Here is a 21,181-nt window from a genome sequence, read left to right on the forward strand (position 1 = left end):
TGAAGAGGTGAAAGCTTGTTTTTAGAGAAGAAATATTATGTAACACGGAAAACTAACAAACAATCCAGACAACGGTGAAGAAGAGACCAAAAGATATAAAATACGACACTGAATCAAAGAGGAGATAAAGAACGGAGAAAAGAAAGATACAAACACACAGACAACTTCTAATCATTGTTTTCCACCTTCACACTCTTACTTTTTACAAATATCATAACCTCCTCCTATATATAAATTGTTTAAAAAACTTAACAAAAAAAAAAAAAAGAAAAGAAAAAATTAAGATATCCTTTAATAATCGGAGAATACATACGAAGCCCAATATATCTCTTGACAATGTTAACTTTTCATCAACAGCTTAATTACCACCAATCTCGACTTAAAAACTTCAAATTTCAGAGAATCTGCCAACAGGAAATGCGTTCACATAACAGTTCCTCTTGTTTTGCTTACCACCTCCCCATGTCTGCTAAATTGAACATGAACTGTACGTGGGCTCGACTGAAGGGAAAATCAGATGTTCCGTCAGACCGTGCCCTCGGGTGAATGGGATGGTGATGAACTGACAGGAGCTTGACATCGCCATCAGTCAAATCTTCCCACATGCACGCTTTCAGCACGCATTCAAGACAGGTTACTAGAGAAACTAATTACACAATCAGGAACATATAGCACGAACAAGAAAGAAGGATAGATAGAACATGGAAACGGGTATAGTAGATGAAGTCATGGAATGGGAAGATTGTTTCTCCTGGGAAACTAGGATTCGACGGGTGGAACCCAAATCACAAAATTAAACCAGACGAATAGAGCTAAAAAAATAAAAATGAATGAGAATGAGAGAAGAAAACTTACCATGAAACTTCGTTAACAGACTAAAAGGCGAAATATAAAGGTAAGCCTTATAAGAAATAAAAATAAAAATATAAAATAAATAAATAACTCGAGAAACATTAAGAAGAAACCGTTCACGAACAAAGCAGGGAAGGTCAGAAAGTTAGTTTGGCATTTCATCGCTTTACAAGACGAATAAAAACAGTTCCGATGGGTTTGTAATCTCTATCCAACACCCTTCAGGAGGATAATAACATTTCCCCACCATTTCTTCTCGAGTCGGAAGCCGTTAAAAAATCATAAATCTGCTTAACAAGCTAGCAAAACATACTCCTAGTCCAGTCTGTCTCCCCCAGGGGTCGGGCTAAGAAGTTAACCTCGCGATTCTCGGGGAACAGAGATGTCAGTGTGTGCCGGGTGTGTGGTGTCTAGCTTACATGTGCCATTGCAAACAGGTAGCATGGTTCGACGGAAATGGGAAGAACAGTTTCTCACCCCCAGCATGCAAGTCAAGCGTATCCTGTCAGTTCAAAAGAAGTTCATGATGCGCATCCATACTTTAAAAAAAAAAAAAAAAAAAAAAGAGAGAGATGTCAGCCTTGTTGTATGTCCAGGCTGAGAAAAACCAATCTTACCCTCGGGGCGACTCGACCTACGGATCTTGTCGCCCTCGTGAGTAAAAACACATTTTCACTACATTGCATTAAATACCCCACCACCCATGTCACATCATTGCTGAAGTGTGTTCGCATTCTTGTAAGTTTGGTGTTCGTGAACCACTCAAGTCCCTACACAGCTTCCGGCGGCCAGCTTTTATAACCATCTGGTGCTGTATGTTCCCCCCCCAAAAAAAAAAAAAAAAAAAAAAAAAAAAATTCATGATGCAGACGAAAGGAGGTTTACAGGAAAAACTCATTTGTAACCATCTGTAAATTACCTGGTACCCAGCCAGCGGAAATGTGATCACCTGAAACTCTTGTGCGAAGCTTTCATAAAATCCGTGGGGTAACCAAGTGCGGGTCTTTTCGGTTCACATGAAACTGATATGAAAACCCTAACTTTCCTTATATCTCCCTCTGTCTCTCTCTATCTCTCTGTGCGTGCGTGTAAGATTGACTGAGTAGGCGCCCTTCCCTACCCCCCACAGACGGGAACACCCGCTTCCTTTTGTGGTGCTCTTTACAGTTGGTACACTGAGGAGACTTATTAATAAATAACTGGCATAAATGATTATCAAAGCAAATGTATAGAATCATCCGTTTGTGACAGTTGTCCTTCTTTCTTACTCTCCTTAAGCGCAGAGCTGCTGAAGACAGGATTGAACCGAGATGAAGAGTGATGAACTTCTAGCAGATAACACTACTACTTGAGAAATCTTTTCCCCTTTGTCCATCGTCTACATAATGAAAGATGGCCGGAGTAAACCTTAAATAATTCATAAGTCCGTGGAAAGGAGGAGGATGAGGATGACGAGGAGGGAGGTATAAGCAAAGTGCGCTACATTATTTCATCTTCCGGAAGTCGAATAATTTTTTTAAAAAAATACTAAACAAATTTTGTAAAAGAAGTTAAAAAAAATTAAAATCTGTAAACATTTGAGAGAGAAAACTGTGGAATCTGACCAAACAAGCCCAGCGCCCTGTTTGTCTTGGCGGTGACGTCAGCACCTGGACGGTGCCACTCGTGGAGCAGCCGGCGGCAGCGGAAGCGCGTGCGCGTGGCCAGGACTCTGGTGCATTATGCGCGGCCTGTGCCACTTGTCCTCCCATCCATCAGCCAACGGCACCACCTCCGCCGCAGACGACAACAACGGGTGGCGTGCGTCTCCAGTTACAGGCGCTGACCCTCCTCATATCATCGAGGCACGCCTGGCTTCCCCCCGAAGCCGGCTGCGCGAAAAGAGACTTTTTGAAAGTCAAAAGAATGCCATAAATCAGGCCTAGCCTGGCACTGAAGACGAATAGCCATCGATACTAATGTACTATGGTAATGCCTAAAACTAAGAACTGTGGAAACAGCCGATGCTAAATCTTTAGTTGCTCTTTGACAACCGGAAGTAGGGTGGTTGAGAACCTCGCTTGAAAGTTGATGCGCATATGAGTTCGAGCTCCGAATATCGATAGCACCCTCGACAACGGAATCAACAGTTCCAGGATCGAATCTCACGAAAAAAAAAATCAACCAAAAAATATACCAAACTTGTTCCGTGCAGCCGCCTTTCCTGCACCGCCAGATCTCAGATCGTGTTCTTGAAATGCGTCCTCAGCACGGGTGGGCGCGTGCAAGCGGAAAGGAGCTGTAAGAGTACGTCTAAGACGGGTGGGGCAGAGGCTAAGCTACCCGACACCCGATCCGTGGGCGAGATGGTTTTTGATGGCTCTCTCGAACCGAAAATGGCCAGCTCGTCACGACAAACATTCGGGGAGAATATGGATGAGGTGTCCCGGGTGCACGAGATGACCCGCCCTTCGCGTGCAAAGGCCGACGGCGTTGTGAACCGCCAGCCTGCACGTTGAAACAATAGAACCAGCTAAGGGCGCTGACACAAGGGGGAAACTGCCCGAGACAAGAACTTTGTCACAAAAATAAGGGGCTGGGAGGCCTGGTCCTTGCGAAATCCAAGCCTTCTGAGAACTCTGTTCCTTGTAATCTCCACACGAACGCGGCGCACACGAGGGCCATTGAGTTGCACGCCAAACAAAAAGAAGCAAATCGCATTTTTCATTCGTGCGAGGGTAGGTATAATCCCTCTTTAACTGCGGCGATACACAGCACGGGTGGGAAGAAATGTCTGGAAAAGTATTCATTACGATTATCGGCAGGGTATCGGTTCCAAAAATATTTGTGAAGGCTGTAAAGACTCCCGTGCCGATTTATCATTAAGGTGATGCTTGAGGAATCTGCCATGTGGAATTTAAGATCACCGTTGACAGATAATAATAATAAAAAAAGTTTAGCTAATCTTAACAGTATATATTTAAGAAGCTGTTAAATGTGACTTTTTTTCTGAAAACAAAGAAATACTTTAATTTATGTGACATTATCAATGTCTGTTTTTTTTTTTTATTCGCACGAAACCCTACAAAGTTTAGTAAGTAAAAAGCATCCTAATTTACCACCCAGTTTAAATGAATTCATCTAATTTAAGTTCTAGTTTACTTTATAGTTTAGATAACGTATGTAACCTTACTTTTATAATCAACCTTATTCTTCTATCACACTTTTTAAGTGATATTACAATGCAACAAATATTGCTTAATTTTTGATAGTTCTGTCCAACATGAGTAGTGGTAAAAAAATCTACTTTGTAGATTGGGAAGAAAATGTAAAGCGTTGAAAATTAAAATAATAGAAAATAATAGAATATTACATGCGTCTACTATATTTAAAACAATATGAAGAGCGAGTTTTGTTTGGTGTAAACAATATATACCAGAATTGCCGGAGTACATTTTTCTAAACGCAATACTCACTAAAAGAGAAGACAAAATATGACTGACTGACGAAAAAGAATATTTGTTTCTTAAAAGAAGGATTTGTACCGAAAAACCTCATTTTGCACAATCGGTAAAAGCATGATATACTGAACCTGTCACACCCCCAAACAACAACAACAAACAACAAACAAAACAAATACAAAATCAACAAGAACAACAAGGTACCTGCTTTGTTTGAACCTAACACACCAATCACCCATTGTTACATGTGAGGACTGACAGTAACTTCTGCAGTGGACGGAATAAAAGAGACAGGAGTGTTCCCCGCTGTTGTCCGTATTTAAAACAGAATGAAGCTACATTCACCACTGGAACTGTGGAGCCTTCCGCGGTCTAAGGACCTTACACCTGTTCAGAGAACGAAGAGGGAAAAGGGAGACGAAAAAAGTGTGTTTCGTATTCATCACCGACAGCTAGTTTCCATCCAGACGTTTGGTAATTTTATTCCCTCCCAATGCCTCGCCTCCTTCTGCTTCTCCCAACGCCCCTTTCGCGAGCAGAATCGTTGCCAAGTTCTTCCAGAGCTTCCTCTTTTTCTTGGCGAAAGGCTGTGAGGACATCCTCGCCAGCTTCTTGTCGCCCTGCCACGGGTCCCTCCCGACTGTCAAAAGGACATTTCTTTACAACCCAACGGGCAATGGATTTTATCCAGACCTTTTCTTTCTGTCTTTTCTTCATATAGACTCTTCTTCTTTTTTTTCTCATCCGCCTCTCTTCTCCCTTCGTCTCCTCCCTCTTTGTTTGTGCCTCGCATTCTCACGACACGATGCATGTGCAAGAACGCGTAAACACTCCCCCCCAACACCACCCTCGACCCCCGGCTCCTTGTCCCTCTCGTTCAATCAGTCTCTCATTGGATGACGTCCTCGCGTAGGACAAAGTCGGGGCGGACTGATGGCATTTGAATTGAATTGCAATTCGAGAGCTAACAAGTTTACTCCCATCGGCTGCTTCAATCTGCAGTAATGGCGACCGCCGGGCAAATGCAATTGACGCCCGTGAAAACCTAGTTTATACGATACGCTTCTCTCATATAAATAAACTAACCCGCTGGCCAAGACTGCACTGAGGGAACGTGATGGAGGAAAAACTTGATGTTTTTGTTTTTCTTTCGCAATTGTTTTTCTTGCCGCTGACAACGCCATTTCGGGAAATAATAAATTTCTAGCGGGATGCGGGATTTTTTTCCTAATTAGAAACCTGAGTGACGTTTTAGGTTCTAATGATATATTAATGATATTTTAGCAAATCGAGATTAGAAGTTCTAGAGGTTGTAATGATATGTTAAAGAGATTCTAGCAAATCGACAGCGGATGGAGATTTTTAAGGGTACGTGAGATACGTCTTCGTCACGGCATCTCGACGATTCGCTGACGTGCTGAACACGTGACAGCTTTACGTCCTGTGGGGCTGAGTTTCAAGTGTTCCAGTAACGGTTAGATTGCGGTTCCTGAAATTCTATTTCCTAATGACACAATTAGATGGTAGTGCCTGCAGTTCTATGTCCCAAAGATACATTAGATAGGTCCTTGATCTGGCAACAACTTTCTCAGAGCGGCAAGTCTTGTTTGGGCAACAACAACAACAACAACAACAACAACAACAACAACAACAACAACAACAACAACAACAGGCAAAACACCACACACACACAAACACAGATCAGCAAAACAAAACAAACAAACAAACAAACAAACAAACAAAACAAACAAACAAACAAACAAACACATTCTTTCACGCGCGATCTCTCCTTAAAACCAACACACTAATTACATGCATACTCACTTGCTTGTTTCGAGCAATGAGGACAACACAAGTTCATTAATGTCAGCCAATTAATTTCTGTCCAAGTGCGTGCTAACTGGCAGGCCGACAGATCGGAGGGCAGTAAGATGAAATGCAGCGTGAAGAGGGGCACAACTCCAGCCTCCTTCGGTCCGCGCCCACATCCGCAGTCAATCGAGAAGAAGACAATAGAGTTACCCCGTCTGAGACAATAGAGTTGTTCCGCTTGTAACGCAACTGTACCGTAAAAGAAGGCCGGGATAAACGAGTTATCAATCATTTCGCTCTCTTTTCGGTTTCTCGGCGGCTCTTATGGTCCTCCAGCTGGGACCGTGACACACACTTCAACTCTCCCCCCTACGAGGTCCGGAGCCCCACCCACTCCTCCTCATCAACTAAGCAAAAGTGAAAAACAAAACAGAACAAGAAGTCAAAAGACAAGCCTTGATGTACAGTCTGAAGAGGTAGGGGACGGAAGCAGCCAACTCGGTCACAGTCGTGCATCCGGGCATTTACTGCCACGCACGAGATGATAACGAGACACGAAATCGTTTCCAACCGAGAAGCTGAGCTCATGCACTCGTGTAAATAAATACAATACTCTCACGCACATACACATTGACATCCACACACACGGAAAAATGCTTAAAATCGTCTTCACGTGACCTACCGCACTCTCATCCACGCTCGCAAACACACAGACACACTCATTCATCACGTAACAATCTCTCTCTCTCACACACACACACGCTTGCACGTCTTCCACAGTTTCCAGTCTGCATGCTATCGACTCGACCAAGGCTCTTAAATAAGAAACGAAAAAAAAAAACGAAAAAAAACCAACAAAAAACAAAAAAAAAACTCCGAACCCCAAGAAGGGACCTTCCCAAGAAAAGGTTCCCCTGCTCACTTGGGCTTTGATCTCCTTGTTCCACAAGGACCCGCCGCCTTCATGACGCTAACCCTAATAAGGGCAGCCAGCGCCGGCGATCCCCCGATGAATATTTCAAGGCTTGTTTGGGCGTCCTGCTTAGCAGATGGAGAAGGTTTTAACAACCCCAGCGAGACACTTGCTACAATGTTATCGGTGTGGCGAAAGATCAAAATCTGGCCGCTTTTGGCCGCCACGCCAGATTTTGGCCGCTGGGAGGCGCCCTGGGTCCCGAGTTGACAAATTAATGCCCGGCAGTCTTAATGAGGACTACAATGTCTTGGCGATGACATTAGTTCGCTCAGACAACACTCGGAGAGCGCCTCGCCCTCGCCCAAGCCTCTCCAGGACCCAGTCGCAGTCCCTCTCTCGTGAAGTGCGCCGGAAGGATCGACCTTTAAACTGCGGCTCTGCGACTTGAAACAACCGTTTGGAAAAGGAACAACAATGTCGGCACCTAAGGATGAATTGCATGCCAAACACGATGCCTTGTAATCTGTCTGTCAAAATCTATCACAGCAAATAAAATTGAAAGAAGGAAAAAACGGTTGAAACTAGTAAAATGGAGTTCACAAGAGGACGATAATGTGGATGAGATGATGATCAGGTTGATGATGCTGCTGCTGCTGCTGATGATGATAATAATAATAATAATAATAATAATAATAATAATAATTTTGTCTTTGAAAATTAGACTATATGTTGCTGTTGCGAAGTTCTTTTATTTAAAAAATGTATTGTCGCTCTATAGATAATGTTAATGAGTTCTTTCTCTCACTCACACACACAGTCCTTAAGTTTTACTTTTTTTTATTTGATATGTTTGTTGATCCTTCATTCATCTCCCTCGTCTCGATCCCTCCCTCTTTCACTCTCTCAATGGTGTACTCAGTGCTCCAGATAAGAAGGGCAAAGGTCGCAGGAGTTGACACAAATGACGAGACTGAAAAAGGGGATGAAATCTCCACAAAAGACTGCGGACTCCCAGGGAACCACGCCCCACCGAGCACGCGCCAAAGGCCAGCGTTTGAAGGGCTGATTAGCTCTCCTGCCACGTGGCTGGAGAGTTCCTCTCTCCCCCCAACACCCACACACCTACCCTAGCAAGGGGACCCAACTTGATGAGCAAAAAAGACTTCAAACTCCTTGGCGCCGCACTGACCTCTCACATCCCCGAAACTCGAAAATTCCACCTGACAACCATTAATTTTGCTTATTTAATTTTTGGTAAACATGTTTATATTTACGATGCAATTAATGTTACTATGCTGCACCGAAAACGCATTCATAAACATCGGATGATTCTCACCTGATATCACAGAAACTGTCGATGTAAAGCACTGAACTCCGTTCTTTGCTGCTTATATACTGCTTTCATCAACCATTTACATCTTTTCATCTGTTTATAATGATACGACATCAAGGAAAACGAAATATCCTCAGGTTTCCGTCCTCACCCTGACCATATACACAACTCTTCGTAGTTACCAAGACATGTGCAGAACCCCATCCAGCCCTCGTTATTATTTATTTTTTTTTATTATTTTTTTTTTAATGGAACAAATGTGAAATGCCACAATCTACTATTTGGAGTGGCCGCTCTCAGAAGCCGAACACACAACCTTTTGAAGTCCCCCCCCAGTCATATTCATATTTCCTTTAATGCCTGTCTGCCCAACTTGATTCGACCAGGCGGCGGTTTCAGGGTAATTTGGAGGGCAGAGCTTTTGTTCAAAGTCGGCCTTAATGGTGGCACTGTCAGGCCGACTCGCCCTACCTGTGATTTAGGTAAAGCCGACCAAATCAATAACAATCTTTCCTTTGAGATAACATCATGCCGCCACTTGTTCAAAACGAGTTTACCTATCTAACAACTTCTCGGATCTGAAGTGTATTTAAATTTTCTTTTTACAGAAAGACAGAAAGAAAAAAAAAGAAGAGCAGAGAGCTTTTAAAAAAAATTAATGTCACATTTTACCCATAAGGCCTGGCAATACAGGGAGGCCGTGGTAGAGACACACGGGGCGAGCGGCTGTAAACTTCACAAAAGCGACCACTTCAAATCATCTTCCTTCATCGTTTTTATAGTTTATGAATCCCAAATTGTTCACGGGTGGTTGAATGCGGCCCCCTAGACTCCAGGTACACCCGGCAATAGACTAAGCCTCTCAACGACAAGAGGTATGGGCCGCAGTTCAAGACCAGTTCTCTTTGTGCTCGCATCCCCGGTGCGACGGTCGTGGTTTGAGCGGGGTGGCTGCAGGGTGGATTGCCGGGCCGCGCCATTTTCCTGATCTTCGGCTTTGGCCTTTTTTTTCTCCTTTCTTTCTTCTCTCTCTCTTTTGACGGTAAACAGGCCGAGGCACAACCAGTTCACCATAGCCATGCAAACCAGACACAAAAAGGAACAAGAACTGGAGTCTAAATATGCAATATGAAAAGAGCATTTTGGGGGTTTGGACGTGGCTGTGTCCCATGCTCATGAGCGAACATGAACGAACAGAGAGAGAGAAAAGAAAAAGATACAAAGAGAGAGAGAGAGATAAAAGTGAGAGAGAAATAAAAGTGGAAAGTAAAAAGAAAGAGAGGGTTGGGGAAGGCATTTTAGCTGGCAAATGTTGAAGATAATTTTATTAAATAAATAAAGTGACACTCCATCTTGGAAAGTTTTCTTCTCCTTAAATCCCTCCGGTAGTGAAAAATTCGTTGACAAACGAGCGTTGTGACTGGTTCTGACAAACTTTCAAGTAAACAACAAACACGGACTCGAACCAACAGGACTGTGCTCTTTCAAAACATCACTCGTCAGCCTGTACTCATGCTGCGGGGGCAGTTAAACATTTTATGGGAGAAAGATATAGTCGTCCCCTCATCGCGACCCCGAGAATGCTGCCGGATCTTTTTTTTTTTTCCACCCGCCGTCAAGAAGGAAATTCATGCATCTTGTTCCCCCTGTTCCCCCCCTGTCCTTCCCACCGACACAAACGGACTCAATTCGTTAGGAGGGGTGGATGGGAGAAGGGGTGGCGGCACTTCTTTGTTGTTCCGATTGTCTTCTGCCGCACGCGCTGGCGGTCATCGCTATGTCTCCTTCATAGAATACCCAGACTCGGGGTCAATGGCGTCCTGCACCTTGGGGTCAAGATCAGAGACAGCCTCCTCCACCGATAAGGTCAAGCTATGCGCTGACTTTCTGAGGCACACAGATGGCGCCAGTCCATGCGTGACAACATAAATGATTTTTCTTTTGCGAGTCAGTCGGGAGGATACGAGCTACCGCTCCTTACAAAACGGAAGCGACTTGTTCACAGGTACACGTCTCATACGGGTAGGTCTTACTGTACATTTTTTTTTCTTTTCTCTGTCCTGGACGAGACGATACAGTAAGGTTCATTGCACCCATTTCAGTTCAAGATGCGTGAAGGGACTAAGAATACATTATTTTTGAACATTACAATCCCCGCAACATAAATACCTCAAGCAGTTTGTTAATAACTTTGGTAAAAGCTATTCGCAGTCCTTGCTCTTGAGAAACCTTAACAAGGGTGGTTGGTTTAATTGATAGTAAAGTCCTTTCACTGACAGTGACTACTTCGCACAATACTGTGTACGGGAGCTGGGTAGGGGGGAGAATGATGAAAGGGGTGTAAAATCTTGAAAAGACCGAGAGCCACGTCCTGACAGGAGGACTTAGACCCTGAGACAAGATCTTGTCTGACGATCATCACTTGGTGTCAACGAGTGAACATGTTACCTCTGCTCTACTGATGCACCCGCAATACCAGTAATAAATACCAAATCCCTCCATATTTATATAGCTTCATCCGTGATCTCCACCCATCCCTTATCATACAAAAAACAGAAGGCAGGTATTTTCCGACGATTAAGACATGTTCACTATTTCTCTGGTAGTGCCTTGTACTCAAGCGAACCTAAACATTGTTGGACATGGGGGAGTATTTTCGAGCCGGAACTTACTTGTGGCATTCGCTTTATTACCCCCAAGGTATCTACCGGACGAGGAGGTTAAAAGGTAAAGTAAAAGAGAGGTAACGGACGAAGAGGAGGAGGGGGAAGAGGAGAGAGAGAGAACAGTAAGGGCACTTGGGAAAATGTTCTCCATAAGCTTGGGCAGGCCATTACCAGGACGGTTGACAATCCCACCGGTGTTTTGCTAACATGTTCGACCGTGTTGACGTCACGAGGGGGTCCGCGCCATTAGAGACAACCCGCGCGGTGTTTTCAATCTGACGATGCTCTCAATTAAAAATATTACCAGCTAATGGTTCTCGTCGACACCAACGGCATACTGAGGGCACGCAACGCTACCCGGAAAGACGACGTCTCCAGCGGAGCGGGCAATGTACCCGACACACTTCCCACAGAGCTACAGTCGACAGCAAAATGCCTTCAACGGAAAAGAGAACAAGGACGTGGCGTTTCTTTTCTCTCGCAGTTCGGCTGACATCTTTAGTCCCCCGGCCAAAACAAAAATCTTTCTCGAGTGTTTGAAATTTAAGCAATTAAATATCAAGAAAAAATTTATAGATGAAAAAATTGGGTGATTTGTCTGAAGTAGAATACAACAAAACAAACAAATTTGACAGGAAAACAAAAGAACAAAGAAGTACATAAAGAAGATGATGGAGTATGAAATTGGGCAAAAGAACAAAAAACTAAAAACAAACAAAATAACAGCAAAAAAAACAAAAACAAAAACAAAAAACAAAATCGAAAAGGAAAGATATCAATAACAAAAAAAAAAAACAAAAAACAAAAAACAAAAAAAAGAAACACACACACACAAAACAAAACAAAACAAAAACAAAGACAAAAAAACAAAAAACAAAAAAAATAAATGCAGATGAATATTAGGAAAATACAAAAGCAAGCGACTAAAATAATGAAGGAAAAGTAGAAGCCATCCGTGTTGAAAGAAGATAATAAGCTCGAGAAAATGAGAAAGAGAAAAATGTAGAGAATTATCTACAAGTGGATAAACAAAATAAATTTCAATTATATATTTAAAATTGTTTTGTCTGGTCTGTCTTCTTTCTTCTTCTTCTTCCTTCCTTTCACCCACACAGTTGTGTCGCAGCCTGTCGTAATGTTACATTTCTGTACGGAGTTCAATTGTCAAAGGGTGGGCACACTGAGACTGACTGACCTGTTGATGGAGCTGACGCTGGGTACGTTATCCTGGGTACACACGCCCTCCGCCAGCAGGCGGTCTCTGATCTCCCAGGCGAACATTGTGGGGTTGTCTACCTTGTACTTTGTGATGGCCTCCACAACTTTGGGTGTGGCCACCTTGGGCTTTGAACCCCCTATGACTCCGGGTTTAATAGATCCAGTCTCGTAGTACCTGTGTAGAAAAAATACCAGACAGTCACTTATCACATTTAAGTGTACTTTACCACACAGCCACCTATTCTATTCATGTACACATTTATACCCAGGGGTGCTTTCACCTTCATGAAAACATATTTTTAAATGTCACTTTGCTTTTGTCAGGGAAAATCATAAAGTGGTATAAATGTTTTCACGAGAAAAGATTAGAAAAAAGGGTAGGAAAAGAAAGACTGTGAAAATGATATCCTTAATACTAAACCTAAAAATAAACTAGTATTATTACATAAATAATTTGTTGTTGTTGCGATGAAAAGAAAGATTTTACATCAAGTAATTTACCCGCTTCTACAATTTTCTCCATTTTTCAGATGATTTCAATCCAAATAGCAGCTGCATGTCAATTTATGGGATAAGGAACATTGTAAATTGCAAAATAGTGGATAATATTGTAAATTACAGAAAAAATTCTGGTTTTGATTCGTGAAGAAAGTAAAGAGCTCATATAAACTGGAATGTTAATTATGGATTCCAGGGAAAGGTCGTGAACGCTAGCTGCATGGTCCACTCCCGAAACATCAATCCAGACACGTGACAGGTAGGACTAGTGGAGGCAGGTAGGATGTCTTTACCATCAAACGACAATCCACCTGATGTCGTGTAAACAAGCAGGTAACAACTCCCACATCCCCCACCCCATCCCACAACATCACCAGAACTCCGCCAAGTACCTGTTAGAAATCACAGCCTCCTTTGATAACCCAGGACTATGTACATTTTCTTTCACGCCGACCTCAACATCGCCGCCAGTTGACGAGTGCTTTCCTCTAACCGCTCCTCTTTCCTGCCTACCTGTCTCCCCGGCCCACTACCTGGTCTCCCCCTCCTGTCTGGCGGCGACAGCTGAGGCTGTCACTACATCGGGCGCCAGCCTTACTCCAACTTTTCATTTCTACTCTTTATTTCAGATTCTTTCGTCAGGAGGTTTTTTTCTGTCTCCTCTCTCCCTTCTTTTGAAACCTCCTGCTCACTTCTTCCAGCGCTCTTTTCTGTCCTCTTCGTTGCCCTTGTGCTGCGCCTACCTGGACCCGCCCCCGCTCTTTAGTCACAAGCATTTTCTGGCTGCTGTAATTACACCTTGTCGCCCACACCGCTGGCTGCCACTCGTGTGTGCCAGTGCGACAACTCTCCGAAATATTAAAAAGGAAAAGAGCAGCTTGCCACCTTTATATTCCCGAGAGGCAGAGAAGGTTGTCTTCTAGGTTCGACTGTGCTCGAAATAAATAAATAAATAAATAAATAAATAAATAAATAAATAAATAAATAAATAAATAAATAAATAAATATTTTGATGAGACCTTTGCTATGTAATTTCTTTTCCCTTTACTCGCAGGCTATACAAAAAAGGACAGATATTTGGAAAAAGAACTAACACAGGGACAAAGATGCGGATGGATGGCTGGATGAACCTGGATGACCTGGGTGTTTTTATGACAAAATAATGATTGTAGAATTAATTAGTTTAGTTTACCCTAAAATTGTTCGGATGTTCTTAAAAAAGCATTGTCACAGACTTTATCACAGCTTGTACAAGCTCCGTTATACGACGAATGTCAGAGGCCGTTCTTAATACAGACGAATGTTTGTCCAAATATTTGGCAAACTTTTTTTACTAAACGGTTATATAAAAACTTTGTCAGACTTGGTCAAACATTTGTCCGGTTAAGAAGTCATTGAAGCTTTTGTTCTTTACATATTCTTTATACAGTGCAAACTCTGCAAAGGCTTCGGCGATTAATTTATTTTCTGTATAAACTCTTCTTTTTTTAAAAAACCTAGAAAGACTCTTTCATCTTGCTGCACGTGCAAAACCAACCGTCGTCTTTCTTCACCCCACCTTTTGTCCATCGTGCCTGCCTCTCTACAGCTAAAGAGGCCTGCATTTTACATGAGTATGTTTTAAAAGAAAACGAACTAGGGGGAAGTGGATGAAATAGAAATTTAAAAAATTGAGAAAGGAGAGTGGTTCATCAATACGACTGTCTCAGCTGTGATTACAACATGCTAGCCCATTGTGCGAGGTCGGAGTAACATACCCTCCCACAGCAGCCATGGGTTTTGTTTAAAGCCAAATAAAGGACCACAATATTTTCTGTACAATCCACCCTTAATGCACGCCTTGTAGCTGGGTGGGACACGGTCGTCATGTCATGGGAGCTTGAAAGAAGCTGCAGACACAAGGGTAGTCTCGTCTTACCTTGTGGATTGTGCGTTTATTGGTTTGTTTATTTTTAATGTTTAGAAATATCGTAAAAAGTTGAAAAATGGAAAAAGCACAAGCTGTGATTTTTCTTGGTCTTTGTCAGCAGGCGCACCAATCTCTCGTTTGCTTTGTTCACATACCTGAGCACGTCAATGAGAAAATATTCCGTGAAGATTTATTGGTCCATAAAAATGTTGAGATATAATCACACCTTGGTCCTAAATTCACAAAAATACTGAGATATAAAAAATAATATCGGTCCCATATCCACAGAGTAAGCTCTGCAATAGGCTGACGAGAGCGACAAGGCATAAGAAAAGAAGTTGCGAGAAAAAAAAAGAGAACCGGAAGTCACTAGCCTGAAAAAAAAAAAACAAAACAACCTTACCACAAAACACTATCAGTGGAATCGGGCATAACCCTAAATCTACTCTGACAGGAAAACAGCAAAAGTGAACAAAAGAAAAGCTAGCAACAACTCGGGAGGTCACCATGCGAGACGCAGACCTATTGCAAGGCATGATGGGAAGGTGAAGCTGCGCTACCTGTCGAGCGAGGTGCGAACAAAGCACACTTTTCATCCCGAGGATGAGATTAGCGGGAGGAGGAGCAGGGCGGTGGCGGAAGGGTCGGGGGTGAGGAGGTTGGAGGCCCTGAGTTGAACTGTGTATTCGTGCGCAGCGCACTTCGCCGTGTAAAACCTTCTGTCGCACCCGACAGCCGCCACAGTACTCCGGCAGATCGGGTGGGGTGGAGCTTTCAACATTCGTTCACAACATTTAGACTAAAGACAAAACAAATACACAGTCTGGACGTTAGCTGTAAATATACTGAATGGGACTTAACCGGGTAGTGATTATTTTTGGGTTGGGGGTAGGGGGTAATAACAATATATATATATTTTTTTTTGGTCTCTTCTTAGACGGTTAGACCTTATGAACCTGATCGCTTATGGCCTATACTGAAAGTAGGAGTCCCCATAAATAGTTCTGCTCACCGTGAAGTTTGAACGTTCCGCAAAAACAAACAAAACAAAGAAAATAAATAAGAGACAGAAAAAAACAACCCCAAAAAAACAAAAACAAAGAAACAAAAAAAAAAAAAAAATCCAAAAAACCAGAAAAAACACAAGCAAAGAAAAGAAAAGAAAACAAACCAGCCAACCAACCAACCAACCAACCAACCACTCAAAGAAACAAAATGAAATAAAAAAAAAAAAAACAACAGCAACAAAGATCAGCCTTTATAGAAAATGTTAGCTTCCTTCGGAAGACAGCCCCCAACCTTGGATCAACGTACATCCTCTGGATAAGCGACGATTATCGATCACAGCCAAATCCCCTGGATGAGTAAAGATCGATAAATCACTACCACACCAGTAGTGTAGAACGGTAAATCACTACCACCCCCTTGAATGAGTGTAGGTCGGTAAATCACTACCACAGCTTCCCTCCCACAACCTCCCTGCGCCCCGTGCAGCTGATGCTGAATACAACAACTCCGCACGCAATCCTTCCTTCGCTGACTTCCGTGGGCTTAAAAGCAGGCTTCTGTCCAGAATTTCCTTTCCAGGCGAAATACCTGTCTGCCCCTGTTTTCCCAGGCTTGGGACAGCATGTTGGTTGGGCTTAAGGACTTTGGTTTCTCTGTTCCACCCGACAACTTCACCCACTCCCTCCCCGCAACCTCCCACCACCACCTCCACCACAGACGCGCGACAATATTGCGGCAGCTTTGAACACCGGGTGTGTGCAGGTGTAGTGTTGACCCTCCCGTGAAAACCTCCAATGGTTACATTCATCCCATGCAATTGTGCCACCGAGGTAGCTCTCCTCTCAAAGAGACGGAAATATCAGGGGCAGATTTTTGCTGGCAGACACCACCCAGCAAACTTTCCCCTCCCCCAACTACTGTTCGGGAGATCCATTCTTTTACCAGCAGCTCGGTTGTTGTTCAAAAAGCGAGTTACAACTCTTGCCACCCGGTCACTTTCTGTGGCACTAGGAGAAAATATTCCAGTCGCGGAGAAAGAAATGTTGTGAGAAACGATTTAATGATACATTTGTAACATTTTAAAGGATCGACTCTTACGAAACGTTTGCCATTTCGTGCCTTGGCACACTCATTACATGGTATCGCGCACTCGCCGCCACAAAAGGTTGACCCTCGGCCACAAAAGTTTTGTCCCTTACCTTTATCTTCACACCTGTAAGTAGCGCCGCCACGCGTTAATTTTGTGTCTAAACTAAACACCAGAGGCGGACCGTCGACAAAAGTTGCCGGTAGAACTACCCCGACACTGTTTTTAAAGAAGCAAGGATTATCAGTTCCTTGCTCGACAGTCGCCGAGCGCTAGGGGGGAGGTCAAAGTTCATAGCGACGCGAGCAGCTTGCACTGATGCGCCTCGCCAGTTTCACGGGCACGCTCTGCGAGGTCAGTGAGGACAAGCGCCGACAGATTGCATCACGGGATGTGGGCGTACGGCGCGTGCTAGGGTCCACGGTGTGGCACCTCTCTCTCTCCCCCCTAGCCCTCTCCTCCCACCCGCTCCCCCGCCTCCTTCTATGTCTCTAAGGTGCGTACGTGCGTGCGAGTGCATGAAAATGTGCGCGTGGGTCTGAGTGTGCATGCGTGCGTACAAGTTTGGCAAATACTCGTTTTCGTCGGGTTCTCCTTCTCCTCCCTCATCCGCTCACCACCCTCGTCGGGGGTTTTGCTGATGTCCCGCCTACACTGAGCGGGAGCTGTAATCACGGCCCCTAGTCGCTGGCGGGGCATGATGAGGGATTTCCACCAGTCTTGCCGGTCTGACGCTTTGATGTCACAGACCATTTGCAGCCAACTCACAACAGCACCATGCGACACGTGGTCCCTCCACGGCCACTCTCCAAACGGTGCTTCTCTATCTTGCGACAAGTTTTTCAAAAATTTTTTCGCTTTTTTTTTTTTTTTTAGGTGAAAAATGTGTCACTAGAAATTCCGTAGACAGTTTCTATCACAGATTCTCCTAGAAATCCTAGTTTCCTTCATAGAAAATGGTTATGAGATCCAACAAGTCCCAACCTTGTTGCGAGCTACCCTTCGCTGCTTCCGTTCTCGAGATACACCCTACACAATCCCCATGCACAGACAGAAGTAACGTGACGTCACGTTTGTACCAAGATCCGCCTAGTGAAGCCAACGTAAACAAATCATGGTACAATGTTGAGGTCTATGTTGTTGGCCTTCCTTTCTGTGCATGGTGATACTAGTAGGTGTGTGTCTCGAGAATAGAAATGGGATATCCACCCTGAATTTGGAAAGTATGATCTCGTACTGAGCTTTACCCAGTCATTAAAAAACATCATCAACAACAACAACAAACAACAACAAAAAACCAAACAAAGACAAAAACAAACAAAAAAAAACCCAAACAAACAAAAAACAAACAAACGAACAAACAAACCAAACAAACTGAGATCATTAAGAAAGCGGGAAGACAGTCGGCGATCCACGTACTTAACAGTAATTTCCCTTCTAACACCGATTTGACGAGGGTCACGATAGTCCAACTCCTTCCTGTATGTAACACTTGACTGCCAAAGATAACTTTTTGATCTCCTCCATCGACTGTACTGGTGTATATGAACATATACCCGACAATCACCACATCAACGACATAATTCCTCGTGACCGGTCACGTAATGGCGCGAGACTACGTGATCTGTGTCACGTGATCACGATTCTACAGGCGCCCTGTCACGGCCTTGCTCTGTTCAGGGGGCGGACACGACGCGAAGGTGCATAGCGACTTTTTTTTTCTCTTTTCATCTCTCTCTCAATTCTTTTCAGGTAGGAAGTAGATTCCCAACTGTCGCGACTCCCTTTTAAAGGGAGCACCGTTCTCTCCGGGGCACTTTCAATGTCGATTTTGGACAGAAAGCTTTCGCCTCTATTTCCCACTAGATGTCACAGGTTGCACCACGGCGCCAGTCCTCACCCTACTTTGGAAGACAGCGATGAAGTGAAGAAATGTACTGGAAACATGTGTAGACAGCCAACTAGGAGGTTATCTAGACGACATCTAGACGACAGACTTCGAGTAAAGACATTCATATCTTTCTTTCGATTTTGTGCAGAACAGATTTCTAGCGAACGAAGCAAAGATGACGTATTGCTTGCGATTTTAAACGCTGTAAACAAATAACGCCGATCAATGAAAAGAACAGAAAACAAAACAAACTCGAGACGCATTCTTCACTCCAACTATAAACATTCCTGTTCTCTTGTTGACATTTAGGTGGTTTCTATTTTTAATACGTTGTCTGAGAGAAATCCACAAAGTACACTACCGTTAATAAAAACAAAATTGGTTTATTCTATTGTGATTATTCGATATATCTTTTAAAATGAAATCTTTGAGCTGGGATGTTGTACCTAGCTAACTTCCATTTGATTTTTTTAACATATACGTTGTCTGAAGGAAATATACGAAATACAGCACCTTCAAACAAACAAAGAAAGAAACAAAAACAAACAAACAAACAAACAAACAAACAAACAAAATCAACGTTGAAAACCCCTGAAGAGCATTTGGTTTAATACTGAGAGTTGTTTACTAAGTGTTCTCTCTCTCTCTCTCCAGCCTGTGTTGAACTGTTACAAGCTTCAGCTTTCCATAATGTTTGTGAAATCCGACTCCTTTCAGTGCCAGACTTCAAACCTTCCCAATTCACAAACTGTAGCTGTCAGAGCCTTGGAAGATGCAGAGGTCTGAATGAATGAAAGCTAACCTAAACACTCAGAGCGGCGAACAGAAATGAATAAATTCTGTTTCTATACACATCTCTACATCTCCCATTATTTGTGTACATATCATAAACAAATCCTATAGGTTCATGGAGCAGAAGCAAAGACAGCCTATTTTCATGTATTGTTCTCGACCTAAAAATTATTTTTTCCTTTTTTCATTGGCGCTGTATGCGACTGCGGTCTTCTTGCTGCCGGGCCGATCGAAGAGATAATGAGTGTCATCGTCACAGAGCTGCCCCTTGACCCTCGTTTTCGGCTCCAATAGCTGCCTATCACGCCCCACCCCGCCCCACCCCTCCCCGCACCTCCCACTCACGCGAGGCGCACCGCACGACACGGAGTTCGCGGGCAACCCGGGGTGGACCGGCCAGGGTAGCGGCGGTAATAACTGTTATTTAATGGCGGGTAGTCAGCTTGGGCACAAGGCTCTACCCAGACCGCGCTGTGGACCCGCTTTGTTCGGGGTGAGCGCAGCTCACTGTGCACTACACGTCCGGAAATATTTTTTTTAACCGACTACGCTTAACTGCACACTTTAATTTAAAAAAAAAAATCTCCGCTTAAACTGATTAAAATTGTTTAAAAAAATACAAATTCAAAAAGAGGCAGCAATTAGACATCCTTCCACCCGAAACAAAGGAGGGAGATTTAAATACTAAATAAAAAATTATACGATTAGTGTATAGTCTCTGTGGGGTTCCATGATGTAACACTTTATTAATAATTTACACAGTATATTTAAAAAAAAAAGATTTCCGTTGTTAGCTCGTGTCGTGTTTGTACAGCCGCTGTATGTCGCATTGTACAGCTGCTGCATGTCTGGTTTGTACAGCCGCTTGTTGTCTGTTGTGCGCAGCTGCTTTATGTGGTTTGTATGGATGCTGCTATGTCTGGCTTGTACAGTTGGTGAGTGTGTTCGTTCAGTCCACTGTATGTCTCCTTTGTACAACTGTCGAGGCGTGACAGCGTCACGTGACAACTGTGTTGATGACTTGGTAGAGAGGCGTTAAGCAAGAGGTCAAGGTAAGTGCAGACCTATTGGATCCCCCAAGACTGTGATAAAGGTCTCATCTCAATGTTAGAACATTTTTCTGAACAGCCAGAAGATCAAAATCATGTTCTTCAATGAAGCAAAATGAAAGTTGATGAAGATAATTTAAAGTGATTTATTATTAATTCTCCTTCTTGCTAGTTTTTCCATTCCCATTGTCGACATGCCTTAGAAACATAGACCAAATGACTTTTGGCATAAATGCTACAATGAAGACAGCCGCCATTGTGAATCCCTCATTGTTCTTCGTTTAATATCGAGTGAAGCTGCAAAATTAATCTTTTCAAATGTGGAGGACCAGCCCCAGAAAGGCGTACAGACAGAAATCCTAACTGGTTTAATTCGATAATGTGTTTCTGACGGGACGTCCAGATGTCCTAGACCAAGAGGCAGACCAGATACAAGGGAGGGGGAAAAAAAAGAGAAAAAAGGTTAATTTGTTTCTGGGAATTAGAAAAGATATGGTAGCGAGAGGCAGTCATAAAGTCGCTATTGTTGCTGACAGCGTTCTAACAGCATTAATGTGTCCAGTTCAATTCCTAGACATGTTGTCAACGCAGCAAATTGCAAGGAAAGGAACTTGTCAAAACTGTCGGCATTATCCCAAGGGGGCGGAGGGGGAAGCGGGAGGAGATGTTGGGGGAGGGGATGGGCCTGGCAAAAACAATGTCCACAGAGG

At 43.4% G+C, this 21,181-nt stretch overlaps 1 protein-coding gene across 1 annotated transcript in view; it reads right to left on the reverse strand.

Moving 5' to 3' along the window:
- The window catches only part of LOC112557919 (paired box protein Pax-2a-like), a 129,707-nt gene that overhangs the window by 12,467 nt on the left and 96,059 nt on the right, over nucleotides 1–21,181 (reverse strand). The window contains exon 4 of the mRNA XM_025228072.1: nucleotides 12,215–12,412. Within this exon, the coding sequence (XP_025083857.1) occupies nucleotides 12,215–12,412 (198 nt within the window). The remainder of the gene's footprint in view (nucleotides 1–12,214; nucleotides 12,413–21,181) is intronic.

This window comes from Pomacea canaliculata, linkage group LG1 (assembly GCF_003073045.1).
Source record: "Pomacea canaliculata isolate SZHN2017 linkage group LG1, ASM307304v1, whole genome shotgun sequence".
NCBI classification, from domain to species: Eukaryota; Metazoa; Mollusca; class Gastropoda; order Architaenioglossa; family Ampullariidae; genus Pomacea; species Pomacea canaliculata.